The sequence below is a fragment of the Lepisosteus platostomus genome, chromosome 4, assembly GCF_059453375.1.
Source record: "Lepisosteus platostomus isolate fLepPlt1 chromosome 4, fLepPlt1.hap1, whole genome shotgun sequence".
Lineage (NCBI taxonomy): Eukaryota > Metazoa > Chordata > Actinopteri > Semionotiformes > Lepisosteidae > Lepisosteus > Lepisosteus platostomus.
The window spans coordinates 29,810,672-29,834,519 of NC_142614.1; the positions used below are offsets into that span (position 1 = coordinate 29,810,672).

Sequence of the window (23,848 nt, forward strand, 5' to 3'; positions counted from 1 at the left end):
ATGAAAAATAATATTCCAGTATCTAAAAATACTTGCAAGTGCTTTTATGACTTAATTAATTAAGCTTAATTTTAAAGCACTACAGTCTGAAATAAGCATAATAAAGTCATATAATAAAGCCTCCCAGAAGCACTTTATTTAAGTGCATCTGCAGCACTCAACTTAGATTTTCTCACATGGCTCAGGTAGTGGGAATGCTCTTTCTTTAGAAAACATTCTGGAGGAGCAAAGTCAGAGAAGATAAATCAAACAGAATGTATCATTGTGTTGTACATACAGCAGTTTATTTAGAATATTCAAAATGTTTTTCCATGTAATGGAATTGCTTCAAGGATTAACCAATGGTGTTTTAAACAAAGAATGCAGTAAGAAATTTTAAAAATCAGATCTCAAGGTTATTATTATTTGCATATCACTTTTTCCTGGGACACTAAACACATTCTCTAAGTTTACTTGTCAGTTATCACAATGATGCACTGAGCTGGTAACACAGCTATGCCAAGCTGGAGTATACAGTATGTCCTTGGCTTCAACATGTTGAGACCATATTTTTTAACAGCTGTTCTGCAAACCTGTGAATTCACACATGGCTTTAAACCTTAAGTATCTGGATCAGCAATTTTAAAAATGAGAAATGGCAGTGCAGTTAGCATTCTTGTGTACAACAGCATTCAACCTGAAAAATAATAGCCATCATACTTTAAAAAAAAACCAAAACAAACTTCAAGCTCAAAACCCCCACCAGTCTTTTATTTAAACAGTTGGGATTCATTACACAGAGTAACTTGCACGTTTCTCTTCTGCTCTTACCTAAAAAATGTGTGGTATTCTACACAGCACTTCCAGAGGTGTTTACAAGCCATTTTATTGGGTGCTTCAAAAAAGAAAGATGTCTCGTTGCACTGGAAAAAAATAGTTAAAGGTTTTTAACGTGGAAAGAAAAGAGTGAGAGCTATCCGGTTAATGTGAAAGAATGGGCATCATACTTTCTCCATATTTTAAATTACAGCTATAGTAGCTATCACACATAAAAGGTCTGAATATATCTATCTTTCTATATATTCCAAACACTGGTGATTGCTTTTCTCTCACTTTATGGAGTATGTGCATAACTGGTCAAGTCATGAAACAAATCTTCATAAAAAGAAATGTTTTTGGTGTTTGAAATGTCTAATAAATAACTTACCTACACCTTTTCTATTATAGTAAAAGGCATCTATGAGACATTTACTAGTACTGTGTTTCAGTAATAACGTAGTAATATGTGTCTTACTAGCTTAGCTTACTTTCATGTAATAAATTGAATTTGATACTTGTCCATTTTAGGAGCAGCCTGTAAGCTATGGCTGTCATTGTTTATGACTGTCATACTAGCATTTTATAAATAAAGGACAAAATCTATAAATAGCCTATCTACTCATTGCAAGTATTCAATAAGAAATAACTAATACATTACCTTCAAGTTTCCTTAATAAGGCATGTATTACACATGTATCAGTTATTTACCGATCCTAAACAAGCTGTTTTTTCAGTGATGAAGTTGAAATACATGGTTTATAAGTTACAACTAAAATAAACTGTCCTCAAGAATTCGTTACTTTGTTATCCCAACAGTTGTTTATGTCACTAATGCAGAAAGGCTATCCTGTAGCCAATAAAGTTTAGTAATTTTAAAAACAGATGTGAATAAAAATACATTTTCAAGAGAAAGTCATAAAACTCTGCTAAAAGAATGAACTTGGTGAACGCATGCAAGTATTTTTATAATGAAGGTAGGCTGTGTTGACTGTTGTACAATGCTTAAATCACAAATCACAGTGTAAAAACATAAGACGTTATTAAAATAAAACAAACATAAGAATTATATTTCTTTGGAAAATTAATACTTTTGGGATGAAAAATGTAAAACATCTTTTATATTGGAATATTTAATTCTGGAACATCTGGAATATTGGAACATCAAATTCTACTACAGCCAAGAGAAACACAATACAAATTCTGGACTTTATATTGACAGCTTCTAAAATTAAATGACACACAGTTCCTTGCTAAGCAACATCCTTCCCACCCCACAGTATGCCTGAATCAGTCATTTCTGCTACAGCCCTTAATATATATATATTACAAAAAAATCTTATTCAATTTTTCAGTGCTCTGCCTGGAGATGAAGTTGAGGAGACATTCTCTTTTTTTGCAATGAAAAATGCACTGGTTTACTGATCTGGAGGTGGAATGCTTAAAGACTTGCTATTAATTTTTGAATATGCACCAAAAATAAAAAAAACTGAATAACTGAGTGCTCTTCCTACAGATATGTGTTCTGCATGTTTATGCTAGAAATAATACTTCAAAAATATTAAACTTTAAGCTTTTGGTTTTGCCATAATAACAACAAAGCATGCACAATTCTGTGCCTTCTATCTACAGTACCTTGTATACTGTAAATTTTCCACTAGACCTTACAGCTTAGTTCAATAATACTGCATCTCAGGAGCACACAGTAAACCTGTTGTGGTTTACAAAGCTTTATACTAACCCTAACACTGCAGAGTTTACCAATAAAGCAGCAAAACACTGAGAAAAATCAAGGTTGATTTATTTTAAGAATCAACTTGCTCGGAAAGCCAATTTCAGAAAGCCACTGAAAATTAAATATTTTTTATTAAAAATCAGATTCAATAATTTAAATTAAAATATTAAAATCCTCAATCTTTATTAAATATAAATAAAATATTATTATAAATAATAATTGAAAAGGTAAATAGAAAGCTCATGATCAAGCCTTTAAAACCTGTTAATTTACGAATGATATAATTCCAGTGCTGTAAAAATATGTTCTTAAAGAAAGCAAAAAGATTAAAAATAATATATAAATTGCTTTATTACAGGTATTTATATTTTTATATTTTCAGTTGCATATATATGAGTATAAAGATGTTTAAACTCTTCAATTTCTAATATCTTTAGAAAACATTTTACATTATGATAACTAAGAAAGAAGTACAACATGAAGATTTAAATAAAAAATCATCAGTTTAATTCATTTGTATTCCTGTATCTAAACTGAAAAACAAACTGATCAGCAAGTTTTATTTTCAAAACATATCTGAATATAAATATATAAGGAAATTTTAACTGAAAATACTGGAATGATGTTATTTTCTTCCTTCTTTGCTAAATGCACAATATTATAATTAATACACAATTACACAATTGTTTGATGAGATTACACTGAGCTATAACAGGATTAATTAATTAATGTAGCACATGGCTGTGTCTTGCTGCTCATGGCAGTGTTGGTTTCTACAGGATTATCAGATCAGACAGATCTGATGTGCTCAAAGCAAAGTTTTAGTTCTAGGTCTTGGACTCCAAAGTTAGCTGTTATTCACAAGGATTTAGGGCAAGCTGAAAGAGCTGTGTTATGGCACTGGATCAAATCCATAATAAGCAGGTACACTGTGACAGATAATCTATTAAAAACTTGGGACAAAAAATGCAAATCCTGCTTTAACCAGAATGGTGGCATTAACTGAACACTTGAAAACATTTGAAACTGAATTTAAACTTGGCAGATTTCATCAATATTCAATGCTTTGTGAAATGTGCCTTTGAAGCATACAAATTACAGGCTACTGATCTAGCAAAAGGAAGAAAATAATAATCATCACAGAAGTTACAAAAGAATAAACTCATTCTGTGAGGAATTTCTAGAGGTTTGACATGCAAGTACTTACAAAAACCTGACACAAAGAACTTTTTCTGTCATTAGAAACAAACATTGTTTTCAAGCCAAATGCTTGCATAACCTCTTGAACAGGAAATGTAGCAGATTATGCAAGCAATGCTCCTTAGCGCTAGTTTAGCAACCATACATTAATATTAGTATAAATATGAGCGGGGTTAATACTTTGAAAATACATTATACTATTAGACAACTGGTCTTGGGGGTTTGTGCAGCTGCTACAAATTCATATACCAGGCCTCAGAGGAAAATGTTTTGTTTTCAATGAAGAAAATGATGGTAATACTTATTCTTACTGCTTTAACGAGGCTTCTTTATTAATGACAGTTGGGAATACAAGCATGAATGAGTAATGCTCAGGATGCCATAGAAGTAATTGACAAAATTAACAAAAATAAATAATTCAAGGGTAATTTTCTGATTCATCCACGGTGCGACAGAGAGCGCTACAGGAGGTCATTCTTGCCTTCTGCCATAAGACTGTACAACGCATCCACCTTGCGTCTGGGCAGAGGCATTGAGGCATTGACAGTGACCTGTTTCTGGACTGAACGCATCTACACATCTACTGCTACATCTGTTCTCTTTCTTTTTCTTTTCCCGTTTACAACCGTTTTTTGTGCAATATATGCCAGGGACCTGTGCAATACATTTACATCTATATTTATATCTATATCTATATTTACATCTATATTTATATTCATATGTGTGATACGATTTTTCTGTGTACTGTTCTGTTCTAGTCTGTTCTTTGTGTGTCCGGACTGTGAGTAACTCTTGTATTGTATTGTATGTATTGTACTATTATTATATAATTTGTTACACTGTGGCTGTGTTGTCTGTGTTAAGCTGCTGTTGCACTGCAATTTCCCTCACGGGATCAATAAAGTATCTATCTAATTTTCTCCAAAAACCCAAAATAGCAAACTCATTACATCAAATAATTTAAACTAGGAGAGAGATAACAGAAACTCCTTTCTTTGGCTTTATTTTTATTTTTGGAATTGTAAAACTCTGAGATCTCTGTACTTTTACTTTTTTAATCTCTATGTTCTACATCTCACAGAAAAAATAAGAATGGATTTTTATTGAATCATTTTTGAAGAAGAGAAAACTGAGCTGGAATATGCTATTTGAAATTTATGAATAATAATAATGAAACATTTTAGCTTGACAATCTAAAAATGATATAAAAACTTACATCCTTTCCCAGTACACGGAGTTCAAACTGTGTTTCTTTAAAATGTACTTTCGTAATCCTAGGCCTGTAATAAATAAACAATAAGAAAACATACAGGTGTCAGTTCAAGTTCATGTTTGTTGGAATAAGTACCCAAGTACAATGAAATGCTTTCTTGCATGTTTTCCTCACATGACAAATGGCCTAACAGATGACATAAAAGATGAAATAACATTGATATTGAAAATGTCATAACAAATGACATCAGGTAGTACCCTTTGAACCCCTAAGACTCCAAGAGTTTTATGGTAGGATGAACCTTATACTTAGGATTATTTATGAACCTTGCATTTATGTGCTGTATATAAACTGTTACAAACTCAGAACAGTACATTGGACTTTATGTTCCCCCTACTGAAGCTATCAGTACAGAAAGGTTATTATAAGGTCATAACCAATCCTCCATTAAGTCTGAGATTGTTCTTTGTAGCCAGCATACAGAGAAGTCAGACTATACCACCAGTGTACAATCTGCTATGGTACAATAATACCCACCAGAAATACTTCCCAACTTGAGTTTTGTTCTTGTAAACAACAACACCAACAGGCGTTAACCCCAGAAAATATTCAGATTGGTTTTCTCCCTGGAATGCAAATATTAAGCATGGATTAAGCAGTTATATTGTGCATAAACATAAATTACAAACTAACACAAACAGTAGTATCATTCCTGTGGCTAAATATTCATTTAGGACTGTCATGCAGAGGTACTGTATGTGTTACTAAAAAAAACATCTACTCTTATACCGGCTTATACTGAAATCACATTGTAACTATCCAAGCAACAACAACACTTACAAACACAGGGTGAAGGTCCACTCCATACATATCCAGGGATTTGGCAGTTCTTAAGTAATGCATTTCAGCTTCTGAGGGAACTTGACCCCTGGAAAAAAATGTGTTATAAGATTAGTTTGTTAATCAGAAAAATTTTTGAATTTTAGAATTCTTTCATTCTAACACAGGGATTAAAAAGAAAATGTTGGTAATGGCAAATTACAATTTACTGTATATGAAACTTAGAATTTATAAGATTTAATGAAAAGTTAAAAAAGTGATATTTTCAACAAACCAAAAGAACCTTTCATGAGATCTATAAATAATAATGGAAAAAAAATCAATTTTGGGTAGACACTTTGGTTATAGAAAAAATGATCTCCAGGTTTTATCAGAAAAATGATAGCACATATGCCACAAAGACAACTCAATCCACAGTTACAGTAATTTATGTCTGGTTTTCTTTAAACTTAATCCTTACACTTATAATGTATATAGTTTTCTGTATGCTTAAAGCTGTTTACAGGTAATAGAGCATCCCTCTATCACCACCAATGAGTAGCACCAACTTGGATGATGCAACTTCTGCCAAAATGTGCCAGTATGCTCACCCCACATCAGCTATCGGTGAGGAGGAAAACAGAGTAATACATCCAGTTAATAGATGGGGATTATTAGGAGGCCACGATTGGTAAAGGCCAATGGGAAATTTGGCCAGGAAAACAGGATTAACATTCACACTGTTTTCAAGAAATGCTCTGGGATTTTTCATGATCACGGAGAGTCAAGACCTTAGTTTTGCGTCTCATCTGAAGGACAGTGCCTTTTTTTACAGTATAGTGTCCCCATCACTATACTGGGGCATTAGACCATAGGGTTAGCGCTCCTTATTTGTTAAGTACTTTTATGTGAACTTTCAGGGACTAGTGTCAATTCATCACACACATCCCCCCTTATTTTCTCACAGGTAGGGAATCAAGAAAGTCTTTTAACTGGTTTTCTTTCCTGCCCTATACTGGACTCCTAAATTAAAAGGGTGCAGAGACAAGTACCATCATGACACATGAGTGTTATCTCTCATACGGTGTAACCATTTGATAGCTCCGTGGTCTGTCTCTACAAGAAATTCCTTCTCTAACAAGTAAAACTTCAAAGTGTTCAGAGCGCACTTTAATCAAAGCTCCACAATCGAATACCCGCTTTCATGTGGTAAGAGTTTCCTACTGATATATAATATTGGCCTCCTATTCTCTCCCTCTCCATGCAGTAAAATGGCACCTTAAACCCGAAGTGTCAATCTGGGCTGTGAAAAGTAAGTCAAGGTCTGGAACTGCAACACAGGTTCTTCACACAACATCACTTTTAAATCAGTAAATGCTTGCTCACACTCTTTGATCTAGTGTACTTTGATAGTGGCTTTTTTTTTTGGTCAGATCTGTGAGCACTCAGGGTTTGACAGCCAACCTGGGAATGAACCTGTGGCACTGTACCAACCCACGAGGTGCATATCTGCTTTTTTGTGATCTGTCGAGCAAGGCCTTGATCTTGTAGACTTGGGGCTTCACCATCCAATTGCCGGCAACATACCCTGGGTGCACCACCTCATTCTGTGCTAAACAGGTTTTATCTGCATTAACTGTCAGTCCTGATTTGTGGATCTGTTGAAAGACGTCCTTCAAGTTCTGCAGATGTTTACCCCAGGAGGTACTGTAGATGACAACATCATCAATATACGCTCCTGAGTATTCTTTAGCCCCCTAATCACTGGAAAACTGCCACGGCCCTGTGTAGTCTGAAGGGCACGACTTTAAATTGAAATAGACCTCCAGGTGTTCTGAAAGCAGTCATGGGCTTGGACTGGGCAGTTAGTGGCACCTACCAGTATCTTTTACAGAGGCCTGGTGTGCTGATATAGGTGGCTTAACCTGGCCAGGATTTCATTCATCCGGGGCACTGGGTAAGTGTAGAACTTGGATATTTAATAAGTCCAAGCAGAATCTTAAACCCGTCTTTCTTTGGGACCAGAAGAACGGAGCTACACAATTCATTCGTGGATGGCTCCACTATGTACAGTTTTGACATATTCTCTACTTCTTGATTCTTGTTTCTTGTACACGCACATGCTGGAACTCTCTATGTTGCATTTTGACCACATTTCCGTTGGCTCAATATGGTGTTGCCGTCCTTCCAGCAGCAGTCTCTGAACAGAGCAGAAGGGTTGATGTTGATCCTTACTGAGGTGATCTATCGACAGGGCAGAGGAACCCTGGGATGTCACTCCTGGGAAATAATGCTCGAAAGATTCTTCTTTGTCACGCCCTCTGCAGCTAGAGGGCGCTCCTACTCTGTCCTGTCCCTAGTTTCCTGCCTGCTGCCCTTCCGGTCCCTCTCTTTCCCTTGGGCTATATATCTCCGGGTCTTGCACTCTGCCCTCGCTCAGCATTGATGTTCGGATGTCCTGAGACCCACCTAGCACCAGGTCGCCCCACGTCCGCTACCTGAGGGCATAGGTTTCTATACGGCACTCCTGAACTCTTTGCACTAACGAGCCCGGGCCTTTTTCCCATTTTCGCTCGTACGCATATGGGTCTTTTTCCGCTGTCCTGCTCTCCACGGTTAGTCCCTTTGGACATCCGTGACATTCTTCCTGATTTTGGTTGTTGTTTTGGTTCTCACTCTTTTTGTAAATAAATATGGAAAGTTTGGTGTATATTTCCTGTCTGTCATGAAGTCTGCAATAGTAGCAAGACTTTTTGTTTAGGTGTAAAAGTGCTCTGCTTAGACACACGATTGTACCATGTCTTTTGTGAGTGGAAGACATGTTTTCTAATGTAAATTCCTTAGGTTCCTCAAGCGTATTCCTCATTTTAAAACAGCTCAGGATGTTAAGCAGCTGCTTAGGCTGTTTTTTCTCCTCTTTTAAGACTGACAGGGCTCTAAGCACAGCATGGCCATAGAGCAGTTCAAATGGGGAAAACCCTGTAGATGCCCGAGGTCCTTCTCTGTATACAAATATTTAGTATGTCCCAATCAGGTTCCATTTCAGACAGATTTTGAAGCATGTTTTTCAGGGTCTGATTAAACCGCTTGACGAGGTTGTCAGTCTCCAGTTGGTAAGGAGATGTCTTTTACTCTTGAATTCCTAACAAGGTACATACTTGTCCTAGCAATTTCAAAGTAAAATTAGTTCCCTGGTCTGTTAGAATTTCACATGGTATTCCTGTATTCCAACCCGTGAAAACAGCTGGATAAGCGTGTTAATAATTTGGCGGGTTTTCATTTTTTTAAGGGGAAGGTTTTGGCATACTGGGCCACATAATGGCACATTACCAGAATATAATGGTTTCTTTTCCTGTCCTCCAATGGTCCAACGATGACCATCACCATACAAGTGAACAGCCCATCAATGACCAGCAGAGGAATTAGCAGTGCCCTGTCACCTTGCTTGATATTGGTAGAGTGGTGGCTCTGTGGTTAAGGCTCTGTGCCTGTGGCTGGTAGGTTGCTGGTTCACATCCTGCAGCCAGCAGAGGAATCCTACTCTGTTGGGCCACTGAGAAAGGCCCTTAACCCCTACTGATCCAGGGGTGTCGTATAAAGGGCTGACCCTATGCTCTGACCCATGTGTCTCATGGAGAGCAAGAAATTGTCTGTGGGTAATAAAGTGATCTTATCTATTGTCTGTGAGCTGGCACTCTGGATATCACAATTTATTGATATCATTGTACCAGCTTGGCCAATAACATTTTTTTGGCAATTCAAGCCTGGATTTTTGTTTCACCCACATGTCTGTCCCATGGTATGGCGTGACCAATGCATGTAATTTCTTCACACACATGTGGGTAAAACTAATTTTTATTCTTCACTTCCTCTGGTTTTGCTGGGCCAGAGGAAGGGGGACCAGAACGGTTTGGTGCCATTATACTAAAAAATTGTTTGATTAATAAATGTCTGTGCTCTTCATGAATCATGTGGGATGTCTATTTAGTTTGCAGGAGACTTATCATCCCACCACTATCACCATGAATGTGAGTGTGCTATCCCCCAACAAAAGGAGAATGAAACAAAACAAGTTACAATTAGTTAATGCTATCAGAAATATAAACCTTAATGATGACACTTTCTTATCAAAATACAAAGGTCTTTAACTGAAAAAAACTTATTAACCAAAATTATATTTTACCAAAAAAATATCATAATGCTTAAATAGAAATTAGTTATTTTACTACTTAAAGTAATTTAATTCACTTATGAAAGACATTACAAAGACTACTTCTGCTGGTATTTCAAAAAAGTCTCAGTTTTTATTATGACAAATATTACTAAAAGTTAAAAATTTACTTTAATTTAGACAAAGCAATAGGTATACTAAAACTTAGATAAATTAATTTGAAATTTAAAAGTAAAAAACATTACATGAACAATTTGAGACCCTTTCTTCCTTCCCTAACAAACAAAACAAATTGTTTAATAACAAATGTATTTATTCACATACAGTCACATAAGTGCATACTGTAGTCATAAAGTTCATACATTCAATTTAAAGAAATAGATTAATATAACATCAATATAAACTGCACTCCCAAACTAGAAAAATTAAAAACATATCGTTACACAGTTCTAGTTCCAGTTATGCTACAGTACATTTCTCTTCCACAAGAAAAGTAAACTGCTTATTTATATAAAGTGTTACAAATAGTTTATATGCAATTCAAAATAAACTATATCAATTAAATATCAGAAAGATATTGTACTAATGTTTAACATACTATCATCAACATGCTGTTGTATGGAATTTTATTGCAATTCTAAAACAATTAATAATTAATAACAAATAACAGATCAGAATTATTTAACACAATGTGGGAAGCTAATTTGTACATGCTTTTATAAAATCATTGTGTGAGGCAAAAAAAGCCCTTAAGTGGGTTCACATTAAATTTTTGTTCATGTGGAAAATATTAATAATTAATAATTGCTTCTTTGTTATGGTTATAAATGGTAAAATATATGGTAAAACAAATATATCTGGTTTCCAGACAAAACAACAAACTAAGCTTATTTGTGTCTTTCCTTTCAAAATGACCACTATGTATCATGAAACATGCTTTAAAATAAAGGTTGGATTCTGAACTTGCAAATTTTCAATTTTTTAAGTTCAGCTTGTGTTTTAAATACATTTTTGGAAATGTAAATAATTTAACTTTATTAGACCATATACATGTAGTCACAAGACCTAACAAGTGTTTCTAATGGGATTAGTGTGTATACAGCTAATGCCCAGTGAACACCAAAACCCATATCTGAAGGTTTCACTGATGTGTATCTGAAATACTAACACTTAATACAGGTATAGGTTACCGTAAGTTTTAAACTGAGGGTAGCCTCTGCATAGGCTTTAAGGTCAATTGATAAAAGTTCAATTCTAAGATTGATTCTAACATTTTAACTTCATGTAATTTCCTCAGTTAATATGGTCATATATTCAAAATTAATAATTATATAATAAATATTGGTTTGGGTGCCCTATGGCTTGATGATTCTGATAGGGGCTGAAAGCAAAAAAAAAAATGTATCCTGAATCTGGGATCCTGGTGAAATGTCTAAATTCTACAGCCTATACATATTGAGATATGACAACCCCATCTTTTTAAAATTAAAGGAAGCATTCCTAAAATGTATGAGTACTTCTTACTTGTCATTTATACAACCCTCCCCCCCAAAAAAAAAAACACATAAGAGTTTAAGCATAACAGAGTTTCCTTACAAACCGTACACACACAGAAAACATACTGCAAATGTTGCTCAGGTGCATTTCTTTAGACAAAATTTGTTTTCCATTAGAGAGTTTTACCTCTCAAAATGTTTATACTCCAAAAACTGGATCTGTTTATACTGTATAATGCAGGTAAAGTGCCTTCTATATATATTTCTAACCATAGTAAATAGATAAAAAACATTACATAAAATATGAGATGTGGATTAGATAAAAATGTTATACTGTAATTGTAATAACATTGCACAGTGCAAAGTCATATTTATTTTGACATAAATTATTAATTTAATTCTATAAAACTCCAGGGATATCTTTTTCAAATCTCAAGGTGTTTCTTTAAGTAAAATCCAATGAGCATGTACAATAACATTCTGCTCTTTAGGGGTGAATAGGAAACCACCTGAACTACTGTATATTGTAGCCTCAGTAAGTTTGATGTGTCCATGGAGTATAAAATAAGAAACATGAAAGAAATTTAGCAGTAGAATGCATTACTGAAGCCTATCCCAGCAAGCAATGGGTGCAAAGCAGGATACACCCTGGGCGGGATGCCAGTCCATCACAGAACACACAGACAAACACAGATGTTCACACACCCACACCAGGGTTAATTTTCGCAGATGCCAATTAATGGATTTGTTTTGGTAATTTTTTTTACTAGTCTACACTAATGGATGTTTTGTTTTGTGGGGGGAGGGAGGTCCAGAATAAACACTTCACAATAAAGTGCTTTAATCTGTATAATCCACAACATCAGTGTTACTTTTTTAAACACATGCACAACCTTATCTATTTTATACACATGCTTTTTAAACACATGCTCAACCACATCTATTTTAGATCTCATTCCCACCACTTTATTTCAGTCCTGTTTGTCTTCTCTCTGCCTCAATATGTCCTCAATATTATAATTGAATCCGAGAGCATTGGAATTGTACCAGCAGTCCTCAAAACTGCTGCCATTACCTCCATGCCAAAAACATGGCTCTGGACAATCTAAACAATTTGCAACCCATCTTCAACTTACCCTTTCTTGCAAAAATTCTAGAACGTGCTGTCACATTTCAGTTACATAACCACCTCATGGCAAATAACCTTTTTGAACCGCTCTAATCTGGTTTCCGTCAACTTCACAGCACAGAAACTGCCCTCATCAAAGTCACTAACGATTTTTTAATAGCTTCTGATTCTGGTTCTCTTTCTATACTCATTCTTCTTAATCTCAGCGCAGCTTTTGACACTGTTGACCATGATATCTTATTCTCGTCTTGAGACTGTGTTTGGATTTTCTGACACTGCTCTCAAATGGTTCAAGTCTTACCTCACTGATCACTGTCACTTAGTCTCTCTTAATGGGTATAGGTCTGAAATTGGTCTCGTTAAGTCTGGTGTTCCTCAGGGCTCAATACTGGGCCTCTTGCTCTTTTATTACAGGTCAGGTGCATGTTTATAAAACAGAAAATGTACAAAAAAGTTGTGTGTAGAAGAAAGGTTGACTTGCAGGATAAATGTTTTTTTTCTTTGTGATCTGGAAGTGGGTGAATAAACTGAGAGGATGGGTAAATAGAGAAGAAAAAACTCAGATGACTTAAGATGAAAGTAAAGGAAATGTATATTAAAAAATGAAGATTAAATGATACACCTGTTATACACTACTGCTTATAAAATTGGATACAAAACACAAAATACATTTTTAAAACTCTGTCTTGTACTCTTGAGTCCTTTTCAAACTTAATATTGACATCTAAAAGGAAAGTGTCAGTCTGCAATTGTTAGTTTCATTTTTTAATTTAAAACAATCATGTTTTTTTATTATATATACAGCCTAGGGGTAGAATACCATGGTAGGTAAGTCTCTGGACTCATAACTTGTTGGTTCAAGTCCTAGCTCCTGACACTGCTGTTGTTCCTTAAATGAGGTACTTTAGCCCAGCTGTATAAATGAAGAGCAACATTGTTGAGGGTAACCCTAAGGACTGACATCCCATCCAGTGGGGTGGGGAGCACTCAGTGCTCTCTCATATGCTTAAATCCATGGAAACCAGAATTATAGCTTGTTTGATGAACCAATGTGACTCAGATATTAAATTACCTACAGTACCATATACCTACCATTTCTGCAATTTCCCTCACGGGATCAATAAAGTATCTACCTATCTAGCCACCATCTAGGAAACCCCAGTTGTGTTTTATCAATTGGCTCACAGTGATCACAGTGATGACTCCTTTTCTAACACAGGAAAAAGAAGGCAGTGCAGACAGACTCTTCCAATCCACCCATTGAGCCACTCATCTTTCGACATTAAACAAGTTACAGAGTGATTTACAGGAGGTACAGCACTAACTGGAGGAAACTTATGTCCTTCACTGGGGTCACTACAGTCCTACCGTTGCCAGAGTAGCTGCTGCCTCTTTCTCTGGGAACTCAGTTCTATCTGACTACTCTCACCTTTAAAGCCTGTGGTTCTGAACAGAATCTTACTGCCAAAGTAAAGCTGCCAACTCCTGTAATACTCTGTATTGTATTATATAGTTATTTTACAATGCATTTCCAGGATACAGTGATTGCCCTATTCTATAAAGCAATATAGTGCATGTAAATGTTTAGCATTTTTACAGCATTTTTGTCCTATTAATCAGTTTCCAGATGCTTTCTTTCTACATATATTTTACACTTGTTATTACATGAATGCACATGACCACTGGGTATTTTTTATAGCCAACCTCTAGCTTCCTCTATTTTTATTGTAACCCTCATTATATCGCAGATTTGTTCTGGAACAAAACCAGTGATAAAAGAAGTGAGTGGTGTATTTGCAAATGTTGCATTTCATTGCAACAAAATTGTAGTGTAGCAACTTCAGCAACCAGAAATGCCAGTTTTCAATTTTCAGTTTTGTATCCATATTGTATTTTCAAGAAATCTGAAATTTTAAAAATAACTTTAATACCCATGACATTATACAACAGGCAATGGAATTCCCTTTTGTACAAAGCAAATATACAAACTAGCTCCTGCTTCTCTCACTGTTTAATTATTAACTTTATTTAATCAGCAGTCTTTGGGGGTTTGAGACATTTCTACGTTCCTAGAATTCCATCCAGCATAACAAGCCCAAGAACTTTGTACAATGTATTAGCTATCATTGATTAACGTAAACACCAAGCTGAAACTTAGATTTCCACAAGCCAAAAGAATGCATTAACTAATTTCAACTATGTAGAGTGGGAGTTCATCTGAAGCCGCAAAAGGAACTATTTTATATTTTTCTTTCACAATCATTTCATGTGTGTTGTGTGGTTTGAATGAAATATTGTCTTCTGTGTGCATCTGTTATCCTGGCAGTGTTGTAAGCTGCCAATTCATACAATGCATGTTAAATAACAACATCCAGTTTAAAAACTAGGCTGTGTATTAATGCATGAAGCCTGAACATGTAGTATTACAGTTTTCGTTTTCTTTTCACTCATAGAAAAAGCAATTCCTTGCACAAATCAATGCATTTAAACATTTCTAGAACTCATCTGTTAGTGAAACTCAAAAATTGTCTCTGAAGGTTTGTCAGCATTTTTTAAAAATAAAAAAACAACCAAACAGCAAGGTAGTTATTAATGACTACATCCTGCAGCTTTGGGGTTTGAGACCAGCAAATTGATGTTTTTAATCAGCCCTTGAACTCTGCATCAGATTGAGTGACTAGGTATAAAGAGGAATATGTCATTGTACTGTGAAAAATGACTGGTCCACTTCTGAAATTATTGCAACTGATCAGAGGCAGACAATGAAGAGGTCCTGGTGTAAACTACAGCAGCTTCTGCTACGGTTTAGCATATGCAGTTACGTCTCAGATATAGCTATGGCATTCTTGCTATTTTAGGTACTGTATAGTGTCTCGTATTACTGTAAAGTATGTCTTCTGTGATATTGAGCATCAGAACAGTTTACTTCAGGCATCCCAGATTACTAATGCAAATGCACCTAGTTTTGTCAAATATTCTTATGTATTGTGTGAGGCAGGAAGATAAACTGAGGCCAATATATTACAAAAAATAATAATTTGATCCAGGCTTACAGAAGTGAGGAACTTAATTTTGCAGATCAGGAAACAATGTGGAACCTTCTGTATATTAGAGAAAAAAGCGGCACAGACTCTTTGACTCACAAAACAAAAGGAATAGGTGATGTAATAAAAAGGTCCTACTACCAAATATGATATGCCATTCTCCATTGGGGAAAGTGCAACATTTTAATGGATTCAATACTATTTTTTCTTCACTTCACTTCTCCTGTACAATACACAGGAGTTCTGTTGCATTGCAAATGGAGCATGTAGCAATGGCACACGACTCATGAGCTTTTATTATTAGATAGAGTCAGATAAGCTGTTGCTCTGTATTCAGAGATGAATGTGATTGGCACATTGTTGTAGTCACGTAGATGTATCCGGAGTCAACACTGAAAGGCTTGCCTTTGATCTTTTACACTGAGCTGATGCTAAGCAGTTACGCTTGGTAACATAATATTTACAATTTGCATTTCAACAATGTGTAACAGGCAGTTAGATAATTCATAATTGTAATCATAAAGACTGCTGTAAAACTACTGAAGAGAAAGAATGTAGGATGTTGATTGATTAATACTGCTTTACTAGCTATAGTGACTCACAGATTTGGACAGTGATTTATTGGGTCTAGTTTCCAAATTGTTAGACCTACACGTCTTTTTGTTTTTAGTTTGACAGGATTGTTAACGCTTAGCTGGACTCCTTACTCTTTGTGCTTTCACTTCAGTTCCACAGCATGTTGTTACGTACAGTGCCTTGCGAAAGTATTCGGCCCCCTTGAACTTTTCAACCTTTTGCCACATTTCAGGCTTCAAACATAAAGATATTATTTTTTTATTTTATGTGAAGAATCACCAACAAGTGGGACACAATTGTGAAGTGGAACGAAATCTATTGGATTTTTGAAACTTTTTTAACTAATAAAAAAATGAAAAGTGGGGCGTGCAAAATTATTCGGCCCCCTTGCGTTAATACTTTGTAGAGCCACCTTTTGCTGAGATTACAGCTGCAAGTCGCTTGGGGTATGTCTCTATCAGTTTTGCACATCGAGAGACTGAAATCCTTGCCCATTCTTCCTTGCAAAACAGCTCGAGCTCAGTGAGGTTGGATGGAGAGCGTTTGTGAACAGCAGTTTTCAGCTCTTTCCACAGATTCTCGATTGGATTCAGGTCTGGACTTTGACTTGGCCATTCAAACACCTGGATACGTTTATTTGTGAACCATTCCTTTGTAGATTTTGCTGTATGTTTGGGATCATTGTCTTGTTGGAAGATAAATCTCCGTCCCAGTTTCAGGTCTTTTGCAGACTCCAACAGGTTTTCATCCAGAATGGTCCTGTATTTGGCTGCATCCATCTTCCCCTCAATTTTAACCATCTTCCCTGTCCCTGCTGAAGAAAAGCAGGCCCAAACCATGATGCTGCCACCACCATGTTTGACAGTGGGGATGGTGTGTTGAGGGTGATGAGCTGTGTTGCTTTTACGCCAAACATATCGTTTTGCATTGTGGCCAAAAAGTTCGATTTTGGTTTCATCTGACCAGAGCACCTTCCACATGTTTGGGGTGTCTCCCAGGTGGCTTGTGGCAAACTTTAGACGAGACTTTTTATGGATATCTTTGAGAAATGGCTTTCTTCTTGCCACTCTTCCATAAAGGCCAGATTTGTGCAGTGTAAGACTGATTGTTGTCCTATGGACAAACTCTCCCACCTCAGCTGTAGTTCTCTGCAGTTCATCCAGAGTGATCATGGGCCTCTTGGCTGCATCTCTGATCAGTCTTCTCCTTGTCTGAGCTGAAAGTTTAGAGGGACGGCCAGGTCTTGGTAGATTTGCAGTGGTCTGATACTCCTTCCATTTCAAGATGATCGCTTGCACAGTGCTCCTTGGGATGTTTGAAGCTTGGGAAATCTTTTTGTATCCAAATCCGGCTTTAAACTTCTCCACAACAGTATTACGGACCTGCCTGGTGTGTTCCTTGGTCTTCATGATGCTCTCTGCGCTTTCAACAGAACCTTGAGACTATCACAGAGCAGGTGCATTTATACAGAGACTTGATTACACACAGGTGGATTCTATTTATCACCATCAGTCATTTAGGACAACATTGGATCATTCAGAGATCCTCGCTGAACTTCTGGAGTGAGTTTGCTGCACTGAAAGTAAAGGGGCCGAATAATTTTGCACACCCCACTTTTCATTTTTTTATTAGTTAAAAAAGTTTCAAAAATCCAATAGATTTCGTTCCACTTCACAATTGTGTCCCACTTGTTGGTGATTCTTCACATAAAATAAAAAATTTATATCTTTATGTTTGAAGCCTGAAATGTGGCAAAAGGTTGAAAAGTTCAAGGGGGCCGAATACTTTCGCAAGGCACTGTAAAACGTAAAGGGGTAAATAATTACAAATGGTGTTTGAGTTAATCATCTTAGAATCTTATTTCTTATGCCCAGAACCTTACCATGCCAGAACAATTCCCTTATTTTTACATTAGTTTACATAGTGTATCTGTGTTAAAGATTTTTCTAGTTTTAATTAAAAAAAGATATACTCTAAAGATATATATATATAGGTTTTATATACCGCTTTTACTTTTTTCATGTTGAATTTTAGAAATATGTAACATTTAACAAGCACTCAGATGCACTTACAAAGAAAAAATGATACAACACAACCAAAGCACTTTCAATTTTCAATGTGTTTGTGAGGTTGCTTACCAATTATACTGAAGCATAACGAGATATGCTCACTCAATAACATTAAAGCACAGTGTGAAACAGAATTAAGGCAGGTTTTGCCTCTTCCAAATAATGTTTTTGTTCCAATTCTAAGAACCAGTTTTCGCTCCCTTTGTTCTTTCTTTACTATAGAACTAGCCCAGCTGGGTCTATTTCTTCATTTTTACTGATACACAGCAGCCCATCTCATCCCCTGCAACTTTCTACTGCTTTGTTATCTGCTGTGCACATAATGTGTTCAGCATCCTACAGCACAACTATGAAAGTGGTTAATGATAATTTGAGACAATGGGGGAAACATAAAAAGCTGGGCACTGCTGAGGTCCTCGCTGTCCTGGAATTTAGGTTAATCACTTTGTAAGAGCGTGCACAGCCCTGCCAGCACAACAGAGTCCTTTCATTCTAGCCTTGTCACTATGCCACTAATCTATTTTTCTTCAGCATGCCAAACAGGTGAGGAGGCTGAGAATAGGTCGGCATTGTAATTGTCTGACAGGGTCTTTGAACAGTATTCAATGAGCAGCTTGTATTACAAAGATCCTGGTTTTAGCTTAAGGGCACAAAGGCTGTCAAATCATTATTACAACGTACATAGCATCATTTGGTATTGGATTCACATTACTATTGCCATCCTGTTGACATACAGTGGACATTCTTTCCATGCCAAGCTTTAAGGCACTACCAAAAATAATTAGATAAATAATTAACTTTATTTTAAAGATAAATAACTTTTTATTTTAAAGTGGCTAAAACAGTTCATTTTAATCATTCTTAATAAAGACTTATTTTAGTAAAGCATTAGAAAATATGAGTTGAAAAGATGGTACCTTACATCTTGATTGCTATGTTTTAAAACTGTTATAAATAATATTGCATTACCAATGGAGTTTAAGCACACAATATGCTTTCCTTATTAAGAAATACTGGAGCACATGATTGCAGTTAAACCTCAGCAAGGTCTTTGGACACAATTTATATTCTCTTATAAGAAGGATTTGGTATTTACTGAACATAAAGTCAGAGAATTTCCTTACACTATAGTTTTGTGGATCCTCTCAATTGCTTCCTCCATCTCTTCTTTCTGATCTGGGACAAACCGATATTCTGACACATAGCCTGCTGTGTGTTTATACGGATCATAATCTCCCAGCTCAGCTGCAAAGGAAAAGGAAGAAAAAACATGAGATGATGTTAGTGTTGCCCTTTTTTATCCTTTTATCCTTTTTTAGTTTAGAGTCTCCAATATAATTTTGGCCTACTTTTTTCTTCCACAATTTAAAAGCTGTCTCAATCCAATAGCCTTTGCTTCAAAATAGCAGATGGCAAATATTAGGTATAGATATCAGAGATCTAGTACCAAATTAAGTGGAATGAATAAGTCAAAGATGTAATTTTGTGAAGACCAAAATGAAGCAATCAGTCTTACATTGGATGGCGTAGGCAGCCAATTGCGCTGAAGTATTGAATGGGCATGGAAGGCGGCCTTGCAGCACATCTTGTTTCACTTGTAGGAAAAACTGGTACCTGACAGGAGAAACAGAAACAACATTTTAAAAAAACCTTGTGAAAATGGATGACAATTTAGTTATTTTTCTGCCCTTTTCCAAAGTGTTCCTTAATTTCTTTATGCACTTATCTAGCAACTCTCTAAAACCTTTAGGCAAATTAGGCTTTTCAAGCATTCTTATGACAAGGGTTCAGCAACATTAGTGAAGACACAAACATTCATTTCTTTACTGTATACAAACATAAAATATTAAGAACAAAGCAACAGTGTTTCTGAGACAATATCGGCATGTATTTGGGAAACTTATGCCAGAGATAGAACCCATTTTAATAAATTATATTTATATTTATATTTTTCTAGATCAAGAAGCTGACGTATGATATTGCAACTTCATTTTGATTACTAACTTAAAAGATGAACAGAAACTGCTGAACACATTCGAAAATTATTACCCTTCTAACAACAGGGAAAAAAGTCTTCATTTACTACTGAAACTGTATAAAATACCTGGTAATTTCTTCTTTTAGTTTACATGGATCCTCTGCATAAAACTTGACTCCAAAGTAGAGTGTGTAAGGAGGTCCTGCTAGGAACAGAGACAAAACTCAAAGAACTGCCCAATTGTAACTTTTTTTCATCATAGAGACACCTTCATTGCATAAATCATGCAAAAAATATTCTGATTTAATTTTTGCGATTTAATGATTTTCTTTAAGGTGATACACCAGACATTATGGTTTTGTTATAGATCAGATGATGTTCCTATTTCACATTCAATCCAGACCATTAAAAGTTGTGTTAAATATCCCACAAAAATGTATTTTATTTACTGTGCGATTTCACCTCATACCTTTTAGGTATGTAGAAAATATTATTCTATTTGCATATCACTGCAAACTAGACTTTAGTTCAGTAAAGCACACAAACGTATACATACAACTTTTATTGCTAATCTGCTTGATACTTACAATTGATATTTCTGGATTGGTTTGCAGTAACAGAAAAACTTTTGGCTTCATTTATATATTTGTAAGCTGTAAATATTTCCTTCAATCTTCCTCCAAGGTATTCTTTTGTTAAATGAAATTAAAATAGTTTTTTGAAATTCTGGTTATTAGAGTAGGGTGCCACCTACTGGTCCACAACCATTCGCCACACTTTTACAACCCAATCAGGTGACTTGTATAAAGAAACAGTCAGCATAATGCTCATCACATCTTCACACACATGTTCTTCTACAAGGTCTATCAAGGGCAAAACATCTATCAATTAATACAACCCTCCACCACACTTTTTTGCTTTCACTTCAGTTGTTCTTGCCCATAGACAGAAGTCATTTCATACCTCAGGGTTATTTCTACATGGGATTTCTCATGTTTAGCCACTGCATTCTGATTACACAGAGAACTCATATGGTTGTGATTGTCCTGGGCCAGCATGGTGACCCTCTGTATTCCAAAACATCAGCTTCTGACTGTTTCATCCTCCAGACAAAGTCTCTCCAAACCAAACCATCTTCAATCGTGTCACTAACAATCGCAATGTTCACTATTAAGTTTAGACATGGTTTTACTGTATCTGTGACTCTTCTTGCTTTAATTGTCTGAATGTCTGTTTATTTTTAAATCAAATCACTTTGGCAAATTTAACTAAAATCTACAGTGAGCACTTGGAACTTTCATGGCATCACAAGACTTGGGTTCAGTGTTTTGTCACCACAAGGAACTCACTATTTAAAATATAATAAAAATAAATAACAATAAAGTGAGTTTATAAAGATTTTAATTTCAAAGGATTCCAAAGTGATTTAGATACAGGAGGTGATCCACTTCATCCACTGAGTTTTATGTCTCATACAATTAATTTCACATCCCATAGCTCATTTCCCCTAGCAATGCTGGTTTTAGAAATTCAAGTCCTGAGGAAGTAGTGCCTCCTACGGGTCCACACTCACCACTTAAAGCTGAAAACTGGTTTAACAAAACATCACATATGTGCTAATGAGGTTCTGATGTAAAACTTAAAACTATTGTGTCTTTATTGTGGACCTCCAGGTTTCAGTATTTTCAGTAAATTTATTTTTAGAAGACACAGACAAACCACAGTAATACAACTGCAAGAAAGAAATATATTGACACAACTGTCTTTTATCTCGCTTAGTTTGAAGGACAAACTCCTGGAAGAGGATGTTAAAAAATCCCTATGATAAACCAAAGAGTTGCTGCATTGGCACTGGCTCTGAAGTTTGAAGGTTTCTGGAAATGATGGGGTGTTAGCCTGGCAAGGCTAGGAAATAATGTTCCAAAGGCCCATACCTATACCTTAGGAAAGCTGGGGACCTGAAGGAAATGGATCTTGTACTTCGCTCAGAATTTTGTTGTAAACTCTAATTCAGAAGATACAGACAAACCATAAAATATTTTGTATTCCTGCAATGGCAATAAGTTGATTTACTGGGTTTTTCTCCAGAGCAAATGCTGCTTTCTTTGCATGTGTTTATTAACCAAAATAATATATGAAATTTACTATGAAAGTTCGGGAGGAATAACAGCAGCCAAGTTCAACTGGTCTCAGCTGTCCTACATAGTAATTATTCCTGATGTTACTTCCTCAAGTTAAAAAAAAAAATATAAATATTATTCATAATCCCCTTCTCTTGTTTGCATATGTCTTTTGCATCCCTCGTCCACCCAAACTCCACCTTTGCAGCTGCCCCTTGGTCACACCTTACTCCACAGAAAATTGTCCCTCAGCCAAGCACGTTAGGTCAAATTAACCATGACTAAAATGCTCAAAAACATTTTCAATTTGCTGAAGAAAGTGAACAAACAGTGGGCCATTGTGCAAACCAGTATTATCAATATCATTGAATATCAACATTTTTAGTTGTCTTATAGGGGCATTGTTGAATCTGACGGAAAGCCTGTCATATGAAACAGATTACCCAGCTGCAAACATACATAGGCAACATACATAGGCATAGGCAAACCTTCTCTTGGATTTTGTTTGTTCCTGGTTTTTCTTTAATTTTTCTTTAATTAAGCTTAAATGCTTAATTGAACCAACGGTTAACAATTCAATCACCTGGATTTTCCAGGTTGTAATCAGGTGCTAATTGAAAGGTGTCTCTAAAACCTCTAGGGAGCTATCTCTCCAGCATCAGGGTTGCCTGCCCCTGTTAGACTTACAGTACTCTTAGGTTTAAAACATAAAATTGTAAAACAGCTGGACAATGCTTAATATCTGAGGGGGAGAATTTTCTCAAATAATAATCAAGCAGAAGCTGTTTGAAAAAGAACACAGAGATGAATGACATTAGAGTGCTATGTGCCCCCATTAAAAAAGTCACAGTAATTGAAGGCAGAATTGATACAGGCAGATGCTTATACAAATCCATAACTACATTTAAGCAAGTGATAGAAAAATGTGGGGGTGTGAATGAGTTTTTAATGGATTAAAACTCTCTTTTAAGGCAATAAATAATACTTTTGCTAAACGCACATAAATTCATGATACAGTATATGTACAATGCAATTTTAAGGTTTAATCACTGTTTAATTAGGATCTGGATTTGCAATTATACTATTTGACCTGAGTAGATTTAAAAGTAAAATCTGACTGAAATGTTCAATTAATTTATATACAAAGATAATAATAGCAGACAAAAGGCTTAAGAAATGGCAAGTGTCTACGGCAGCATTTTCTGTTAGAACTGATTATAGTGAGTTAGTTGTAAGTTCGAGATATAACCTCTAGACTGTTTCCTATTTGTTTTGATAGAAGAAAGTGCCTCTATAAGAACAATAAACATTTTTCACACAAAGTACAGCCCAGGATATGTCAATATTAATTGGACTGAACTGCTTTGTCTATACTACTGATATGATCTTCAATCACAGAAAACACAATAAAAAAAATCACAGGACAACAGAGACTTACTGCTTATTAAATCTTTGTGTTCAGCAAGAGTCTTTGAGGGATCCAGCCAGTACTGTATTAAGAAA

At 35.6% G+C, this 23,848-nt stretch overlaps 1 protein-coding gene across 3 annotated transcripts in view; it reads right to left on the bottom strand.

Annotated features, from left to right (window-relative positions):
- Positions 1-23,848, bottom strand: part of epb41l4a (erythrocyte membrane protein band 4.1 like 4A) — a 130,407-nt gene that overhangs the window by 29,817 nt on the left and 76,742 nt on the right. For 2 of the 3 annotated variants that reach the window (XM_088629365.1, XM_088629364.1), the window contains exons 4-11: positions 23,784-23,835; positions 20,352-20,430; positions 19,764-19,861; positions 19,372-19,492; positions 5,784-5,871; positions 5,481-5,569; positions 4,947-5,010; positions 811-902 (exon numbers count right to left, since the gene is read on the bottom strand). In XM_088629365.1, coding sequence (XP_088485491.1) covers positions 811-902; positions 4,947-5,010; positions 5,481-5,569; positions 5,784-5,871; positions 19,372-19,492; positions 19,764-19,861; positions 20,352-20,430; positions 23,784-23,835 — 683 coding nt within the window. The remainder of the gene's footprint in view (positions 1-810; positions 903-4,946; positions 5,011-5,480; positions 5,570-5,783; positions 5,872-19,371; positions 19,493-19,763; positions 19,862-20,351; positions 20,431-23,783; positions 23,836-23,848) is intronic. The other variant, XM_088629366.1, reaches the window with a different exon arrangement.